Genomic DNA, 14,420 nt, shown 5'->3' with positions numbered 1-14,420 from the left:
TCTGACTAAACTCCACCAGGTGCTTGTGCAGGTTAACATCATGAACACAGAAGCTTCAGCCAAAGGAGTCCAGTGTGATGCAGTGAGTGATCTTCTATTAAATCTTTCTTCCTTTACAATGCAAAGACCTCGGCGTGTTTCTGACAAAGTTAACCAGGCATGAGCTTAGCGTTTTGTCTTTGTAAGTGTTCCTGCCCGTCTCCAGGAGGGTGCACGTGGAACGTTACTGACCAGGTCGGTTTGGATGCTGGGCCATGGCCTGGCATAGTTTATTTTGTGAGCTTTATTAGCCCCCCCTTGGTTCAATGGCCTAGAGGTTCAGGCTCCGGTGCCAAAAGGTGCTGGAGGTTGGACCACCCGCCGTGTCTTAGAGCAGTGTGTGACAGACCCTTCGGCCTGACCCAGATATCCCTAACCTAGTCCAGTCCCCGTTCCCCCAGCACTCGGCCCCAGCTCCCTCTAAACCCTTCCTGTTCCTGTCCCCCCATCCACCTTTTAAATGCTGTCATTGTACCAGCCCCCACCCACTTCCTCTGGCAGCTCCTCCCACACACGCACCACCCTCTGGGGGGGAAAAGTTGCCCCTCGGGTCCCTTTCCCCCTCTCACCTTAAACCTACCCCCCTCTAGTTCTGGACTCCCCCCACCCCAGGGGGGAAAAGACCTTGTCTATTTACCCCCCACCCCCGTGATGTTATAAACCTCTATAAGGTCACCCCTCAGCCTCCCCCACCCCAGGGGGGAAAAGACCTTGTCTATTTACCCCACCCTCGTGATGTTATAAACCTCTATAAGGTCACCCCCTCAGCCTCCGACGCTCCAGGGAAAACAGCCCCAGCCTGTCCAGCCTCTCCCTGTGGCTCAAACCCTCCAACATCCTTGTCAATCTTTTCCGAACCCTCCCACAACATCCTTCCTGTAGCAGGGAGACGGGATTGAACACAATATTCCAACAGGGGCCCCTAACCCAATGTCCTGTACAGCCGCAACATGACCCTCCCAACTCCTGTACTCAATACTCTGACCAATAAAGGAAAGCATACCAAACCCCTCCTTCACTATCCTATCCACCTGCGACTCCACTTTCAAGGGGCTATGATCCTGCACTCCAGGGTCAGTTTAAGGTGAGAGGGGAAAGAGCAAAACGGAACCCGAGTGGGGAACAGTTTTACCCACAGGGTGGTACGTGTGTGGAATGAGCTGCCAGGGGAAGTGGTGGGGTGGGGGTGCGGACATTAACAATATTGAAAAGGGCATTTGGACAAATACACGTAGGGAAGAATGAGAAGGGGGTTAGCCAAGTGAGATGGGGGTTAGCGCGGGACTGGTGTGGGCCGAAGGGACTGTCTCTGTGTTCCTTGACTGTTCAAAAATCTATCCGTGCCTTAAAACCGTAAGTCTCAATTGGGCTGGGATTACCACAGACCCACCCCCCCACCAGGGGAAGAGCTGGTTAGCTCTGCTGCCTCACAGCACTGAGGGACCTGGGTTCGATTCCAAACTCTGGGGACTTACGTGGTTTGTTCCGAGAGTTCCAGTTTCCTCTCACAGTCCAGGGATGTGCAGGTTAGGGTCGGATTGGCCGTGCTAAATTGTCCCCATAGTGCCCAGGGATGTACAGGTTACGGTGGGATTGGCCGTGCTAAATTGTCCCCGTAGTGCCCAGGGATGTGCAGGTTAGGGTGGGATTGGCCGTGCTAAATTGTCCCGTAGTGCCCAGGGATGTGCAGGTTAGGGTGGGATTGGCCGTGCTAAATTGTCCCGTAGTGCCCAGGGATGTGCAGGTTAGGGTGGGATTGGCCGTGCTAAATTGTCCCGTAGTGCCCAGGGATGTGCAGGTTAGGGTGGGATTGGCCGTGCTAAATTGTCCCGGTAGTGCCCAGGGATGTGCAGGTTAGGGTGGGATTGGCCGTGCTAAATTGTCCCCGTAGTGCCCAGGGATGTACAGGTTAGGGTGGGATTGGCCGTGCTAAATTGTCCCGTAGTGCCTAGGGATGTACAGGTTAGGGTGGGATTGGCCGTGCGGTGGTGAATTCCGTAGAATTCTCTGGCTGAACAAGTTCCCCCTTATCTCAGTTTACTGTCAGGGACCCTAATCTCTGCTGCCAGAGGAAACAATTTCCCAACATCCACTCTGTCCAGGCCGTTCAGTGTTCTGTCAGCTTCCGTCGCATCCTGTCTCCCCCTCAAACGTTCCTCATGCGTCTGTGGTTGGGTGTTCAATTCTCGCGCTGCAGAACAGAGGGACCCGGGGGTCCAGGGACATAATTCTTGTGCCCTGGGTGGGCAAGGGAGAGGGCGGTTGAGAAAATATTTAGCAGGCTTGCCTTAATTGCACAGACCTTGGAGCGGAGAGAGTTGGGGGACATCACGTTGGGGTTGTACAGGATGTACAGATGTCTCTACCCATTTCTCTATCTCTCTGTCTCTCCCTGTCTCTCTCCCTATCTCTGTGTGTGTCACCCCCTCCAGCTCCCTACACCCCCTCCCTATCTCTGTGTGTGTCACCCCCTCCAGCTCCCTACACCCCCTCCCTATCTCTGTGTGTGTCACTCCCTCCAACCCCCTACACCCCCTCCCTATCTCTGTGTGTGTCACCCCCTCCAGCCCCCTACACCCCCTCCCTATCTCTGTGTGTGTCACCCCCCTACACCCCCTCCCTATCTCTGTGTGTGTCACCCCCTCCAGCCCCCTACACCCCCTCCCTATCTCTGTGTGTGTCACCCCCCTACACCCCCTCCCTATCTCTGTGTGTGTCACCCCCCTCCGGCCCACTACACCCCCTCCCTATCTCTGTGTGTGTCACCCCCTCCAGCCCCTAACCCCCCTCCCTATCTCTGTGTGTGTCACCTCCTCCCTCCAGTTCCCTACACCCCCTCCCTATCTCTGTGTGTGTCACCCCCTCCAGCCCCCTACACCCCCTCCCTATCTCTGTGTGTGTCACCCCCTACACCCCCTCCCTATCTCTGTGTGTGTCACCCCCTCCGGCCCCCTACACCCCCTCCCTATCTCTGTGTGTGTCACCCCCTCCAGCCCCCTACACCCCCTCCCTATCTGTGTGTGTGTCACCCCCTCCAGCCCCCTACACCCCCTCCCTATCTCTGTGTGTGTCACCCCCCTACACCCCCTCCCTATCTCTGTGTGTGTCACCCCCTCCAGCCCCCTACTCCCCCTCCCTATCTCTGTGTGTGTCACCCCCTCCAGCCCCCTACACCCCCTCCCTATCTGTGTGTGTGTCACCCCCTCCAGCCCCCTACACCCCCTCCCTATCTCTGTGTGTGTCACCCCCTCCAGCCCCCTAACCCCCCTCCCTATCTCTGTGTGTGTCACCCCCTCCAGCCCCCTACACCCCCTCCCTATCTGTGGCATGTTGAGCTGCCTTGGGACCCCGGAGCTCAGTTTACCTTCCTTAAACCTCTCCACCTCATTCTCTCTCTATCACTCTCTCCCTTCCCCCCCCCCCCCCCACTCTCTCTCTCTCTCCCCCCAACCTCTCTCTCCATCTCCCTCCCTTTCTCTCCCTGTCTCTCTCTCTCTCTCTCTCTATCTTGGGGACGTTGCAGGAGGTCGGAGCAGCTCTGTGTGAATGTAGACCGCGTCGGTCAGGCTTTGAGAACGGTTGTTAATCTCAACCCTATCCCTGATTGTTGGTGTTTCGTTCAGTGGTGAGTCTATACCCTGATGACGACCAGCATCGTCAGTCCTGGGATATCTGCGTTCACCCAACGGACCCCCACCACCAGCAGGGATATATTTCCCTCCCCTCCCCAATCAGCGTTCCGAAAAGACCCACTTCCCTCCACGACTCCCTCGTCAGGTCCACGCCCACCACCAACCCGACCTCCACTCCCCGGCACCGTCCCCTGCGACCGCAGAACCTGCGCCCGCACCTCCTCCCCTGACTGAACGAACGATCGCTTCCCTCCCCACCGACCCCGGGTCAGCGTGTGACAAAGAACGCAGCGTTGAGCGATAAAAACGGAGGAGAGCAAACCACTCGAACGCAAGAATATTATTTATACAAACAGACATGTACAATATTTTGCTCCTCTCCAGTGCTTAGAGTCAAGTACAAAATGGGAGTCGGGCTGGGGTTGGGGGGCTTTCTGTTGGCTGTAGGGCGTGGTCAGGGCAGTTTAGCAACATGGTGTGCAGGAGACTCAAACTCAAACCGCTGAGGGAGTGGGTGCTGTGGGAGGGTCAGTGCTGAGGGAGTGGGTGCTGTGGGAGGCTCAGTGCTGAGGGAGTGGGTGCTGTGGGAGGGTCAGTGCTGAGGGAGCGGGCGCTGTGGGAGGGTCAGTGCTGAGGGAGCGGGTGCTGTGGGAGGGTCAGTGCTGAGGGAGGGTCAGTGCTGAGGAAGCGGGTGCTGTGGGAGGGTCAGTGCTGAGGGAGCGGGTGCTGTGGGATGGTCAGTGCTGAGGGAGCGGGGGCTGTGGGAGGGTCAGTGCTGAGGGAGCGGGTGCTGTGGGAGGGTCAGTGCTGAGGGAGTGGGCGCTGTGGGAGGGTCAGTGCTGAGGGAGCGGGTGCTGTGGGAGGGTCAGTGCTGAGGGAGTGGGTGCTGTGGGAGAGTCAGTGCTGAGGGAGGGTCAGTGCTGAGGGAGCGGGTGCTGTGGGAGGGTCAGTGCTGAGGGAGCGGGTGCTGTGGGAGGGTCAGTGCTGTGGGAGGGTCAGTGCTGAGGGAGTGGGTGCTGTGGGAGTGTCAGTGCTGAGGGAGGGTCAGTGATGAGGGAGCGGGCGCTGTGAGAGGGTCAGTGCTGAGGGAGCGGGTGCTGTGGGAGGGTCAGTGCTGAGGGAGTGGGTGCTGTGGGAGGCTCAGTGCTGAGGGAGCGGGCGCTGTGGGATGGACAGTGCTGAGGGAGCGGGTGCTGTGGGAGGGTCAGTGCTGAGGGAGGGTCAGTGCTGAGGGAGCGGGTGCTGTGGGAGGGTCAGTGCTGAGGGAGGGTCAGTGCTGAGGAAGTGGGTGCTGTGGGAGGGTCAGTGCGCTGGGAGGGTCAGTGCTGAGGGAGTAGGTGCTGTGGGAGGGTCAGTGCTGAGGGAGCAGGTGCTGTGAGAGGGTCAGTGCTGATAACCCATCACCATGCGCACTTGGGGAGGTGAGGAATGTGAGAGTTGGAGGTGAGTGAGTGAACGAGAGGCTGAACGAAATAAATAAGTTTCCCTCGGGTCTCTGGCCAGGGCTGTGTGTGAGGAGTCATTGGTGACAGAACAAACAAAGGGAATAAATGAACGAGTCAACTAACGGGTGAAGGAGTGAATGAAAATATTAAATATATAAGTCTCTCTGGCAGGTATGTGGATCTGGGACTCAGTGTGTTTTGTGTGCGGAGGGGAGGAGTGCTGAAAGAATGAATGAATGAAGAGAGTAATGAACGAAGGATGAAATGAACGGAAGAATATATGGAGGAATGAGTGAATGAATGAAGGATTAAATGAGTCAATGAATGAATAAAGGGAGGAATAAATGAATGAATGAAGGATTAAGTGAATGAATGAATGGAGGAATAAATGAATGAATTAAGTGAGTGTGTGAATGAATGAAGGATTAAAGGCACGAGTGAATGAACAAAAGAACAAATAATCGAATGAACAATGAATTAAATGATTGAGCGAATAAATGAAGAATTAAATGAGTGAATGAATGAATGAATGAATGAAGAATTAAATCAGTGGGTGAATGAGCAAAAGGATAAATGAATGAATGAAGAATTAAATGAGTGAATGATTGGATGAAGAATAAAATGAGTGTGTGAATGAATGAAAGAATAAATGAATGAAGAATTAAATGAGTGTGGATGGATGAAGAATTAAATGAGTGAATGAATGAATGAACACAAGAATAAATGAATGAATGAATGAAGTATAAAATGAGTGAGTGACTGAATGAATGAAGAATTAAATGAGTGAATTAATGAATGAATGAAAGAATAAATGAATGAAGAATTAAATCAGTGAATGAATGAATGAATAAATGGATGAAGAATTAAATGAGTGAATGAATGAGTGAATGAAAGAATAAATGAATGAAGAATTAAATCAGTGAATGAATGAATGAATAAATGGATGAAGAATTAAATGAGTGAATGAATGAGTGAATGAATGAATGAACGATGGACTAAATGGATGTACGATTGAATGAGTGAAGTATTCAATGAATGAACTGACGCACAAAAGAATTAAATAAATAACTGTTCCTGGGTGGGTGGGCATGTAAGGGACGGGTCAGGAGGGGAGGAGAGAGGTAGGGCCCACCCCCTCACTCCCCAGCTGCCCCTGGCGCCCGGGGAACCAGGTAGACCTCGCCGTCATCTGCCTGCCTCAGCTCGAAGGCGCCCCTGGGGTAGGGCCGGCCTCGGGGGTCCCTCAGCGAGGAGAGGAGGCTGTCCCTGAGCTGGCCCAGTCGCGCCCGGGCCTGGTCCAGCTCCCCCCGGACCTGGCTCCTCTGGGCGGCCAGCCGGCTCCGCTCGGCCCGCAGCCCCCTCAGCTCGGCCTCCAGCCGCGCGATGGCCTCCAGCTTCCTCCTGCGGCAGCTCTGGGCCGCCACCTTGTTCTTGCCGCGCCGGCGGATGTCCCTGGCCAGGGCCAGCTGCTGCTCCGTCAGCCGGTAGCGGGTGGCCAGCTCGTTGAAGTCCTCCACGGGCAGCCTGACGATCTCCTCGGCAGCCAGGGGGAGGCGCAAGGCCCGGGCCCTCCTCTCGTCACGGCTGGAACCCGGCGCGCCCCTCACCTTGGCCTGGGCGCCCTGGGGCGGGAGGGGTTGTTGGGCCCGGGGCCCCTGGGAGGCCGGTTCCGCCCAGCCGCCCCACCCCGCGGCGCCCACCAGCGGGTAGACGGCGCGTTGCGGCCCCCGGGGGCCAGGGGTGGCGGGGCAGGGGTCCGGCCGCCGGTGCTGGGGGAGCGGGAGGCCGCAGGGGGTCCAGGGCCCGGGGGCGTAGGGGTCGGGGTCGGGGTCGGGGGTCGCCGAGGGGGGGTCGTAGCAGCAGGGGGCCAAGGCGTACAGCGAGGGGGGGTCCGGGGCTGAGAGCTGTCCGTCCTCGTCCAGGCCCTGTAACCGAGAGAGAGGGAGAGAGTGAGTGAGGGAGGGAGGGAGGGAAGGAGAGAGGGAGAGAGAGAGAGAGAGTGAGGGTGGGAGGGAGAGAGAGAGAGAGGGAGGGAGAGAGAGAGAGAGAGAGAGGGTGGGAGGGAGAGAGAGAGAGGGAGGGAGGGAGGGAGAGAGAGAGGGAGAGAGTGAGTGAGGGAGGGAGGGAGAGGGAGAGAGAGAGAGAGAGAGAGAGGAGGGGAGGGAGGGAGGGAGAGAGGGGGGGGAGAGAGAGAGAGAGAGAGAGAGTGAGGGAAGGAGGGAGGGAGAGAGAGAGAGAGTGAGGGAGGGAGGGAAGGAGAGAGGGAGAGAGAGAGAGTGAGGGTGGGAGGGAGAGAGAGAGAGGGAGGGAGAGAGAGAGAGAGGGAGGGAGGGAGGGAGAGAGAGAGAGAGAGAGTGAGGGAGGGAGGGAAGGAGAGAGGGAGAGAGAGAGAGAGTGAGGGTGGGAGGGAGAGAGAGAGAGGGATAGAGGGAGGGAGAGAGAGAGAGAGAGAGTGAGTGAGGGTGGGAGGGAAGGAGAGAGAGAGAGAGTGAGGGAGGGAGGGAGAGGGAGAGAGAGAGAGTGAGTGAGGGAGGGAGGGAAGGAGAGAGAGAGAGAGTGAGAGAGGGAGGGGGAGAGAGAGAGAGAGAGGGAGGGAGGGAGAGAGGGAGAGAGAGAGAGAGTGAGGGAGGGAGGGAGAGAGAGAGTGTGAGGGTGGGAGGGAGAGAGAGAGAGTGAGGGAGGGAGAGAGAGAGTGAGGGAGGGAGGGAGGGAAGGAAGGAGAGGGAGAGAGAGAGAGTGAGTGAGGGAGGGAGGGAGAGAGAGAGTGTGAGTGAGGGTGGGAGGGAGAGAGAGAGTGTGAGGGAGGGAAGGAGAGGGAGAGAGAGAGAGAGTGAGGGAGGGAGGGAGAGAGGAGGAGAGAGAGAGAGAGAGAGAGAGAGAGGGAGGGAGGGAGAGAGGGAGAGAGAGAGAGTGAGGGAGGGAGGGAGAGAGAGAGAGTGTGTGAGGGTGGGAGGGGGAGAGGGAGAGAGAGAGAGAGAGAGAGGGAGGAGGGAGAGCGGGGGAGAGAGAGAGAGAGTGAGGGAGGGAGGGAGAGGGGAGAGTGAGAGGGAGGGAAGGAGAGGGAGAGAGAGAGAGTGAGAGAGTGAGGGTGGGAGGGAGGGAGAGGGGGAGAGTGAGAGTGAGGGGGGGCGGAGAGGGAGAGAGAGAGAGTGAGGGTGGGAGAGAGAGAGAGAGAGAGAGTGAGGGAGGGAGGGAAGGAGAGGGAGAGAGAGAGAGTGAGGGAGGGAGAGAGAGAGATGGAGAGAGTGAGGGAAGGAGAGAGGGAGAGAGAGAGAGTGAGGGGGGAAGGAGAGGGAGAGGGAAAGAGAGAGAGAGAGAGTGTGAGGGAGGGAAGGAGAGAGGGAGAGAGAGAGAGTGAGTGAGGGAGGGAGGGAAGGAGAGAGGGAAGGAGAGGGAGATAGTGAGGGAGGGGGAGAGAGAGAGAGAGTGAGGGAGGATGGGAGGGAAAGAGGGAGAGAGAGAGAGAGAGTGAGAGAGAGTGAGGGAGGGAGGGAAGGAGAGAGGGAGAGAGAGAGAGTGAGGGAGGGAGGGAAGGAGAGAGGGAGAGAGAGAGAGTGAGGGAGGGAGGGAGGGAGAGGGAGAGATGGAGAGAGTGAGGGAAGGAGAGAGGGAGAGAGAGAGAGAGTGAGGGAGAGAGAGAGAGAGTGAGGGAGGGAGGGAGAGAGAGAGAGAGAGTGAGGGAGGGAGGGGGGGAGGAGGGAGAGAGGGGAGAGAGAGAGTGAGGGAGGAGAGAGAGAGATGGAGAGAGTGAGGGAAGGAGAGAGGGAGAGAGAGAGTGAGGGGGGAAGGAGAGGGAGAGGGAAAGAGAGAGAGAGAGAGTGTGAGGGAGGGAAGGAGAGAGGGAGAGAGAGAGAGTGAGTGAGGGAGGGAGGGAAGGAGAGAGGGAAGGAGAGGGAGATAGTGAGGGAGGGGGAGAGAGAGAGAGAGTGAGGGAGGATGGGAGGGAAAGAGGGAGAGAGAGAGAGAGAGTGAGAGAGAGTGAGGGAGGGAGGGAGGGAGAGGGAGAGAGAGAGAGAGAGGTGAGTGAGGGAGGAGGGAAGGAGAGAGGGAGAGGGAGAGAGAGAGAGTGAGGGAGGGAGGGAGGGAGAAGGAGAGAGAGAGTGAGGGAGGGAGAGAGGGAGAGAGAGAGTGAGGGAGGGAGGGAGGGAGAAGAGAGAGAGAGAGAGAGTGAGGGAGAGAGGAGAGAGAGAGAGTGAGGGAGGGAGGGAGAGAGAGAGAGTGAGGGAGGGAGGGAGGGAGAGAGAGAGTGAGGGAGGGAGGGAGGGAGAAGGAGAGAGAGAGGGTGTGAGGGAGGGAGGGAGAGGGGGAGAGGGAGTGAGTGAGAGAGGGTAGGAGAGAGGAAAGAGAGGAACGAGAGGTAAAGGGAGGAAGTGAGAGTCTGAAAGAGAGAGGAAGAGAGAGAGTGAGGGAAAGGGAGAGAGTGAGGGAGTGAGAGAGAGAGGGAGACAGACAGGGGGGTGGGAGAGAGAGAGTGAGGGAGGGAGAGAGAGAGGGAGAGAGAGGGAAAGAGAGAAGGAGTGAGTGAGTGAGGGTAGGAGAGAGAGGGAGGGAGAGAGTGAGAGAGGGAGTGAGATAGAGAGGGAGAGCAAGTGGGAGGGAGAGAGGTAGTGAGTGAGGTAGAGAGATGGAGTGAGAGAGAGAGGGAGGGAGGGAGAGAGAGAGAGGGGAAAGAGAGGGAAAACAGATTGTGAGGGAGAGACGCAGTGAGAGGCAGCGAGAGTCAGTGAGAGGGAATGTGAGAGAGAGGGAGAGAGGCACACAGAGGGGGAGAGAGAGAGAGAGAGAGAGAGTGTGAGACAGAGTGATGGAGAAACAGCGACACACAGAGTGAGAGAGACAGTGACAGAGAGTGAGAGAGACAGTGACAGAGAGTGAGAGAGACAGTGACAGAGAGTGAGAGAGACAAGCGCGCACAGAGAGTGAGAGAGACAGTGACAGAGAGTGAGAGAGACAAGCGCGCACAGAGAGTGAGAGGAGCAGAAAAACAGGAAAACAGATAGACGGAGATAGACAGATGGAGTGAGTGAGACCGAGAGAGAAAAGCAGAAAGGATGGAGATGGGGAAACAGAGAGACAGTTAATGGGTGAGAGAGAACGGTACATTAGCCGGGGTCAGCAGTGAGCTGGAGGGAGTGAGTGTGAGAGAGAGAGAGAGAGAGAGAGTGTGTCAGGAAGAGTAAATGCAAAAGGGAAATGGTGCTTACAGTCTTATAGTAACAAGACACGGAAATATACCACAGTCATTACTACCCTGTAAGATCCAGGAGTGAGAGAGAGAGAGAGAGAGTGTGTGTGTGTGTGTGTGTGTGTGTGTGTGTGTGTGTGTGTGTGTGTGAGAGAATGTGTGTGTGAGAGAGAGAGTGTGTGTGAGAGTGTGTGTGAGAGAGTGTGTGTGAGACTGTGTGTGTGTGCGTGTGAGAGAGAGTGTGTGTGTGAGAGAGTGTGTGTGTGTGAGAGTGTGTGTGTGAGAGTGTGTGTGTGAGAGAGTGTGTGTGTGAGAGTGTGTGTGTGAGAGTGTGTGTGTGAGAGAGTGTGTGTGTGAGAGAGTGTGTGTGTGAGAGAGTGTGTGTGTGAGAGAGTGTGTGAGAGAGTGTGTGTGTGAGAGAGTGTGTGTGTTTCACTGCCTGCGTGTGCGTGTATGTATGTATGTGTGTGTGTGTGTTTCAGTGCCTGTGTGTGTGTTAATGTCAGTGTGTGTTTCAGTGCTTGCATGTGCGTGTATGTATGTGTGTGTGTGTGAGTGAGTGTGTGTGTGGGAGTGAGGGGGTGTGTGTGTGAGAGAGACTGTGTCAGGCCCAGTGTGTCTGTGCGTGCCAGTGAAGGTGAGTATGACTGTCACATAACGAGAGTCTACAAGTATATGTGTGTTAGAATCTATGGGTGTGCGAGACTGTGCGGGTTAATATCTGTGTGTATGTGTTAGCATCTGTGCCTGTGTCAAAATGGGCAAACCCTAAGGATTTCTGTGGGTATGTCAGGAATATAAGAATGACGAGAGTAAGCTTAGGGCCGATCAAGGAGAGTAGTGGGAAGTTGTGTGTGGAGTCAGAGGAGATAGGGGATGCACTAAATGAATATTTTTCGACTGTATTCACTCTAGAAAACGACAGTGTTATCGAGCAGATTACTGAGACACAGGCTACTAGACTGGGTGGGATTGAGGTTCACAAGGAAGAGGCATTAGAAATCCTGCAGGGTGTGAAAATAGGTAAGTCCCCAGGGCCAGATGGGATCTATCCTCGCACCCTCTGGGAAGCCAGGGAGGAGATTGCTGAACCTTTGGCATTGATCTTTAAATCATCATTGTCTACAGGAATAGTGCCTGAGGACGGGAGGGTAGCTAATGTGGCTCCCTTGTTCAAGAAGGGGAATAGAGACAACCCTGGTAATTACAGACCAGTGAGTCTCACTTCAGTTGTTGGTAAAGTATTGGAAAAGGTTATAAGAGATAGGATTTATAACCATCTAGAGAAGAATAATCTGATCAGGGACAGCACGGTTTTGTGAAGGGTAGTACGTGCCTCACGAATCTTATTGAGTTCTTTGAGAAGGTGACCAAACAGGGGGATGAGGGTAAACCGGTTGATGTGGTGTATATGGATTTCAGCAAGGCCTTCGATAAGGTTCCCCACGGTAGGCTATTGTACGAAATGTGGAGGAATGGGATTGTGGGAGATATAGCAGTTTGGATCAGTAATTGGCTTGCTGAAAGAAAACAGAGGGTGGTGGTTGATGGAACGTGTTCCTCTCGGTGTCCAGTTACTAGTGGGGGACCGCAAGGGTCAGTGTTGGGGCCACTGCTGTTTGTCATTTTTATAAACGACCTGGATGCGGGCGTAGAAGGGTGGGTTAGTTAACTTGCGGATGACACTGAGGTGGGTGGAGTTGTGGACCGTGCTGAAGGATGTTGCTGGTTACAGAGGGACAGAGATAAGCTGCAGAGCTGGGCCGAGAGGTGGCAGATGGAGTTTAATGTGGAAAAGTGCAAAGTGATTCACTTTGGACGGAGTAACAGGAGTGCAGAGTACTGGGCTAATGGTAAGGTTCTTGGTGGTGTAGATGAGCAGAGAGATCTCGGTGTCCAGGTACACAGATCCCTGAAAGTTGCCCCCTCCCCAGGGTGACAGGGGTGGTTAAGAAGGCGTACGGTGCGTTAGCTTTTATCGGGAGAGGGATTGAGTTTCGGAGCCCCGGGGGTCATGCTGCAGCTGTACAAAACCCTGGGGTGCGGCCGCACTCGGGGTATCGTGTCCGGTTCTGGTCACCGCGTTACAGGAAGGAGGTGGGAGCTCTGGGAAGGGGGCAGAGGGGATTTACCGGGACGTTGCCCTGGTACGGAGGGAAGGTCTCACGAGGAAAGGCTGAGGGACTTGAGGCTGTTCTCGTTAGAGAGAGGGCGGCTGAGGGGGGACTGAGTTGAGACCTATAAGAGAATCCGAGGATTGGAGAGGGTGGGCAGGGAGAGCCTTTTCCCTCGGGCCGTGAGGGCTAACACGAGGGGACACAGCTTTAAACTGAGGGGGGATAGATACAGGACAGATGTTAGAGGTAGTGTCCTTACTCAGAGAGTAGGAGGGGGTGTGGAACGGTAGTAGATTCGCCAAGTTTAAGTGCGTTTAAGTCGCCATTGGACAGACATATGGACGTACATGGAATAGTGTAGGTGGGATGGACTTCAGATTAGTATGACAGGTCGGCGCAACATCGAGGGGCCGAATGGCCTGTTCTGGGCTGGAATGTTCTATGTAATATCTGTGCATATGTGAGAGACTGAATGTGTGTTAATATCTGTGTGTGTGTCGATATCTCTGTGTGTGTTAATAGCTCTGTGTGTTAATAACTGTGTGTGTTAATATCTGTGTGTTAATATCTGTGCGAGTTAATATCTGTGTGTGTTAATAACTGTGTGTGTGTTAATATCTGTGTGTGTTAATATCTGAGTGTGTGTTAATATCCGTGTGTGTGTGTCGATATCCATGCATGTATGTACTAATATCTGTTTGTGTGTTAATATCTGTGCGTTAATATCTGGACGCGTGTTAATATCTGTGTGTGTTAATATGTGTGTGTGTTAATATCTGTGTTTGTGTCGATATCCATGTGTGTATGTATTAATATCTGTGTCTGTGTTAATATCTGTTTGTGTGTGTTAATATCTGTGTGTGTTAATATCTCTGTGTTAATATCTGTGAGTGTGTTAATATCTGTGTGTGTGTTAATATCTGGGTGTGGGTTAATATCTGTGTGTGTGTTAATATCTGGGTGTGTGTTAATATCTGTGTGTGTGTTAATATCTGGCTGTGGGTTAATATCTGTGTGGGTTAATATCTTTGCGTATTAATAATGCATGTGTGTTTAGGATGGGGTTAATATGTGTGCGTGTCTGTGTGTCTGCTTGTGTGTCTGTGTGTCTGCGTGTGTGTGTGTCTGTGTGAGTGTGTTTAGGAGGGGGTTAGTGTGTGCGCGCGTTTGTGTGTGTATTTCTGTGTGTGTGTGTCTGTGTGCGTGTCTGTGTGTCTGCATGTGTGTGTGTGTGTGTGTATGTCTGTGTGTCTGTGTGTGTGTCTGCATGTGTGTCTGTGTGTGTGTCTGTGTGTGTGTATGTCTGTGTGTCTGCGTGTGTGTGTGTGTGTGTCTGTGTGAGTGTGTTTAGGAGGGGGTTAGTGTGTGTGCACGTCTGTGTGTGTGTTTCTTTGTGTGCATCTGTGTGTGTATGTCTGTGTGTCTGTATGTGTGTCTGTGTGTGTGTGTGTCTGTGTGTGTATGTCTGTGTGTCTGTGTGTTTCTGTGTGTGTATGTCTGTGTGTCTGCGTGTGTGTGTTTAGGAGGGGGTTTGTGTGTGTGTGTCTGTGTGTGTGTGTCTGTGTGAGTGTGTGTGTGTCAATGTAAGTGTGTTTAGGAGGGGGCTAGTGTGTTTGCGTGTGGTGTGTATAGGAGGGGGTTAGTGTGTGTGTCTGTGTGTGTGTGTCAGTGTGTCTGTGTGTGTGTCTGTGTGTGTGTCTGTGTGTGTGTGTCAGTGTGTCTGTGTGTCTGTGTGTGTGTCTGTGCGAGGTCCTGTTTGAGTTGGGAACCTGGGGATCAGTGAAACTGAGTCTTAGTGACCCTCTGCCCTCTCTGTCCTGGGGGACGTGGAGACACAGAGTCAGAGCTGTGAGGACCCCCCTCAGGTCTGCTCTCTCTCTCTCTCTCTCCTGTATACCCAGGACACCCAGCAGACAGGAGAAAGTGAGGAGTGCAGGTGCTGGGAGATCAGAGCTTAAAAAATGTGTTGCTGGAAAAGCGCAGCAGGTCAGGCAGTGTCCAA

The 14,420-nt window shown here is 54.4% G+C and overlaps 2 protein-coding genes across 2 annotated transcripts in view; one reads left to right on the top strand and one right to left on the bottom strand.

Annotated features, from left to right (window-relative positions):
• Positions 1 to 5,986: 5,986 nt before the first annotated feature.
• On the bottom strand, positions 5,987 to 10,360 carry LOC132808963 (transcription factor NF-E2 45 kDa subunit-like). The gene is made up of 2 exons (XM_060822356.1): positions 10,352 to 10,360; positions 5,987 to 7,041 (listed from the first exon to the last, which is right to left on the bottom strand). Exons 1-2 carry the CDS (start codon positions 10,358 to 10,360, stop codon positions 6,253 to 6,255), a joined length of 798 nt encoding a protein of 265 aa, XP_060678339.1. The 3' UTR covers positions 5,987 to 6,252.
• A 1,955-nt stretch (positions 10,361 to 12,315) lies between these two features.
• The window catches only part of LOC132808962 (prolow-density lipoprotein receptor-related protein 1-like), a 56,700-nt gene continuing 54,595 nt past the window's right edge, over positions 12,316 to 14,420 (top strand). The window contains exon 1 of the mRNA XM_060822355.1: positions 12,316 to 12,448. Within this exon, the coding sequence (XP_060678338.1) occupies positions 12,316 to 12,448 (133 nt within the window). The remainder of the gene's footprint in view (positions 12,449 to 14,420) is intronic.

This window comes from Hemiscyllium ocellatum (assembly GCF_020745735.1).
Source record: "Hemiscyllium ocellatum isolate sHemOce1 chromosome X unlocalized genomic scaffold, sHemOce1.pat.X.cur. SUPER_X_unloc_3, whole genome shotgun sequence".
Classification (NCBI taxonomy): Eukaryota; Metazoa; Chordata; class Chondrichthyes; order Orectolobiformes; family Hemiscylliidae; genus Hemiscyllium; species Hemiscyllium ocellatum.
The sequence above is the reverse complement of the archived record's forward strand: the minus strand, read 5'-3'. Positions and strand labels throughout refer to the sequence as shown.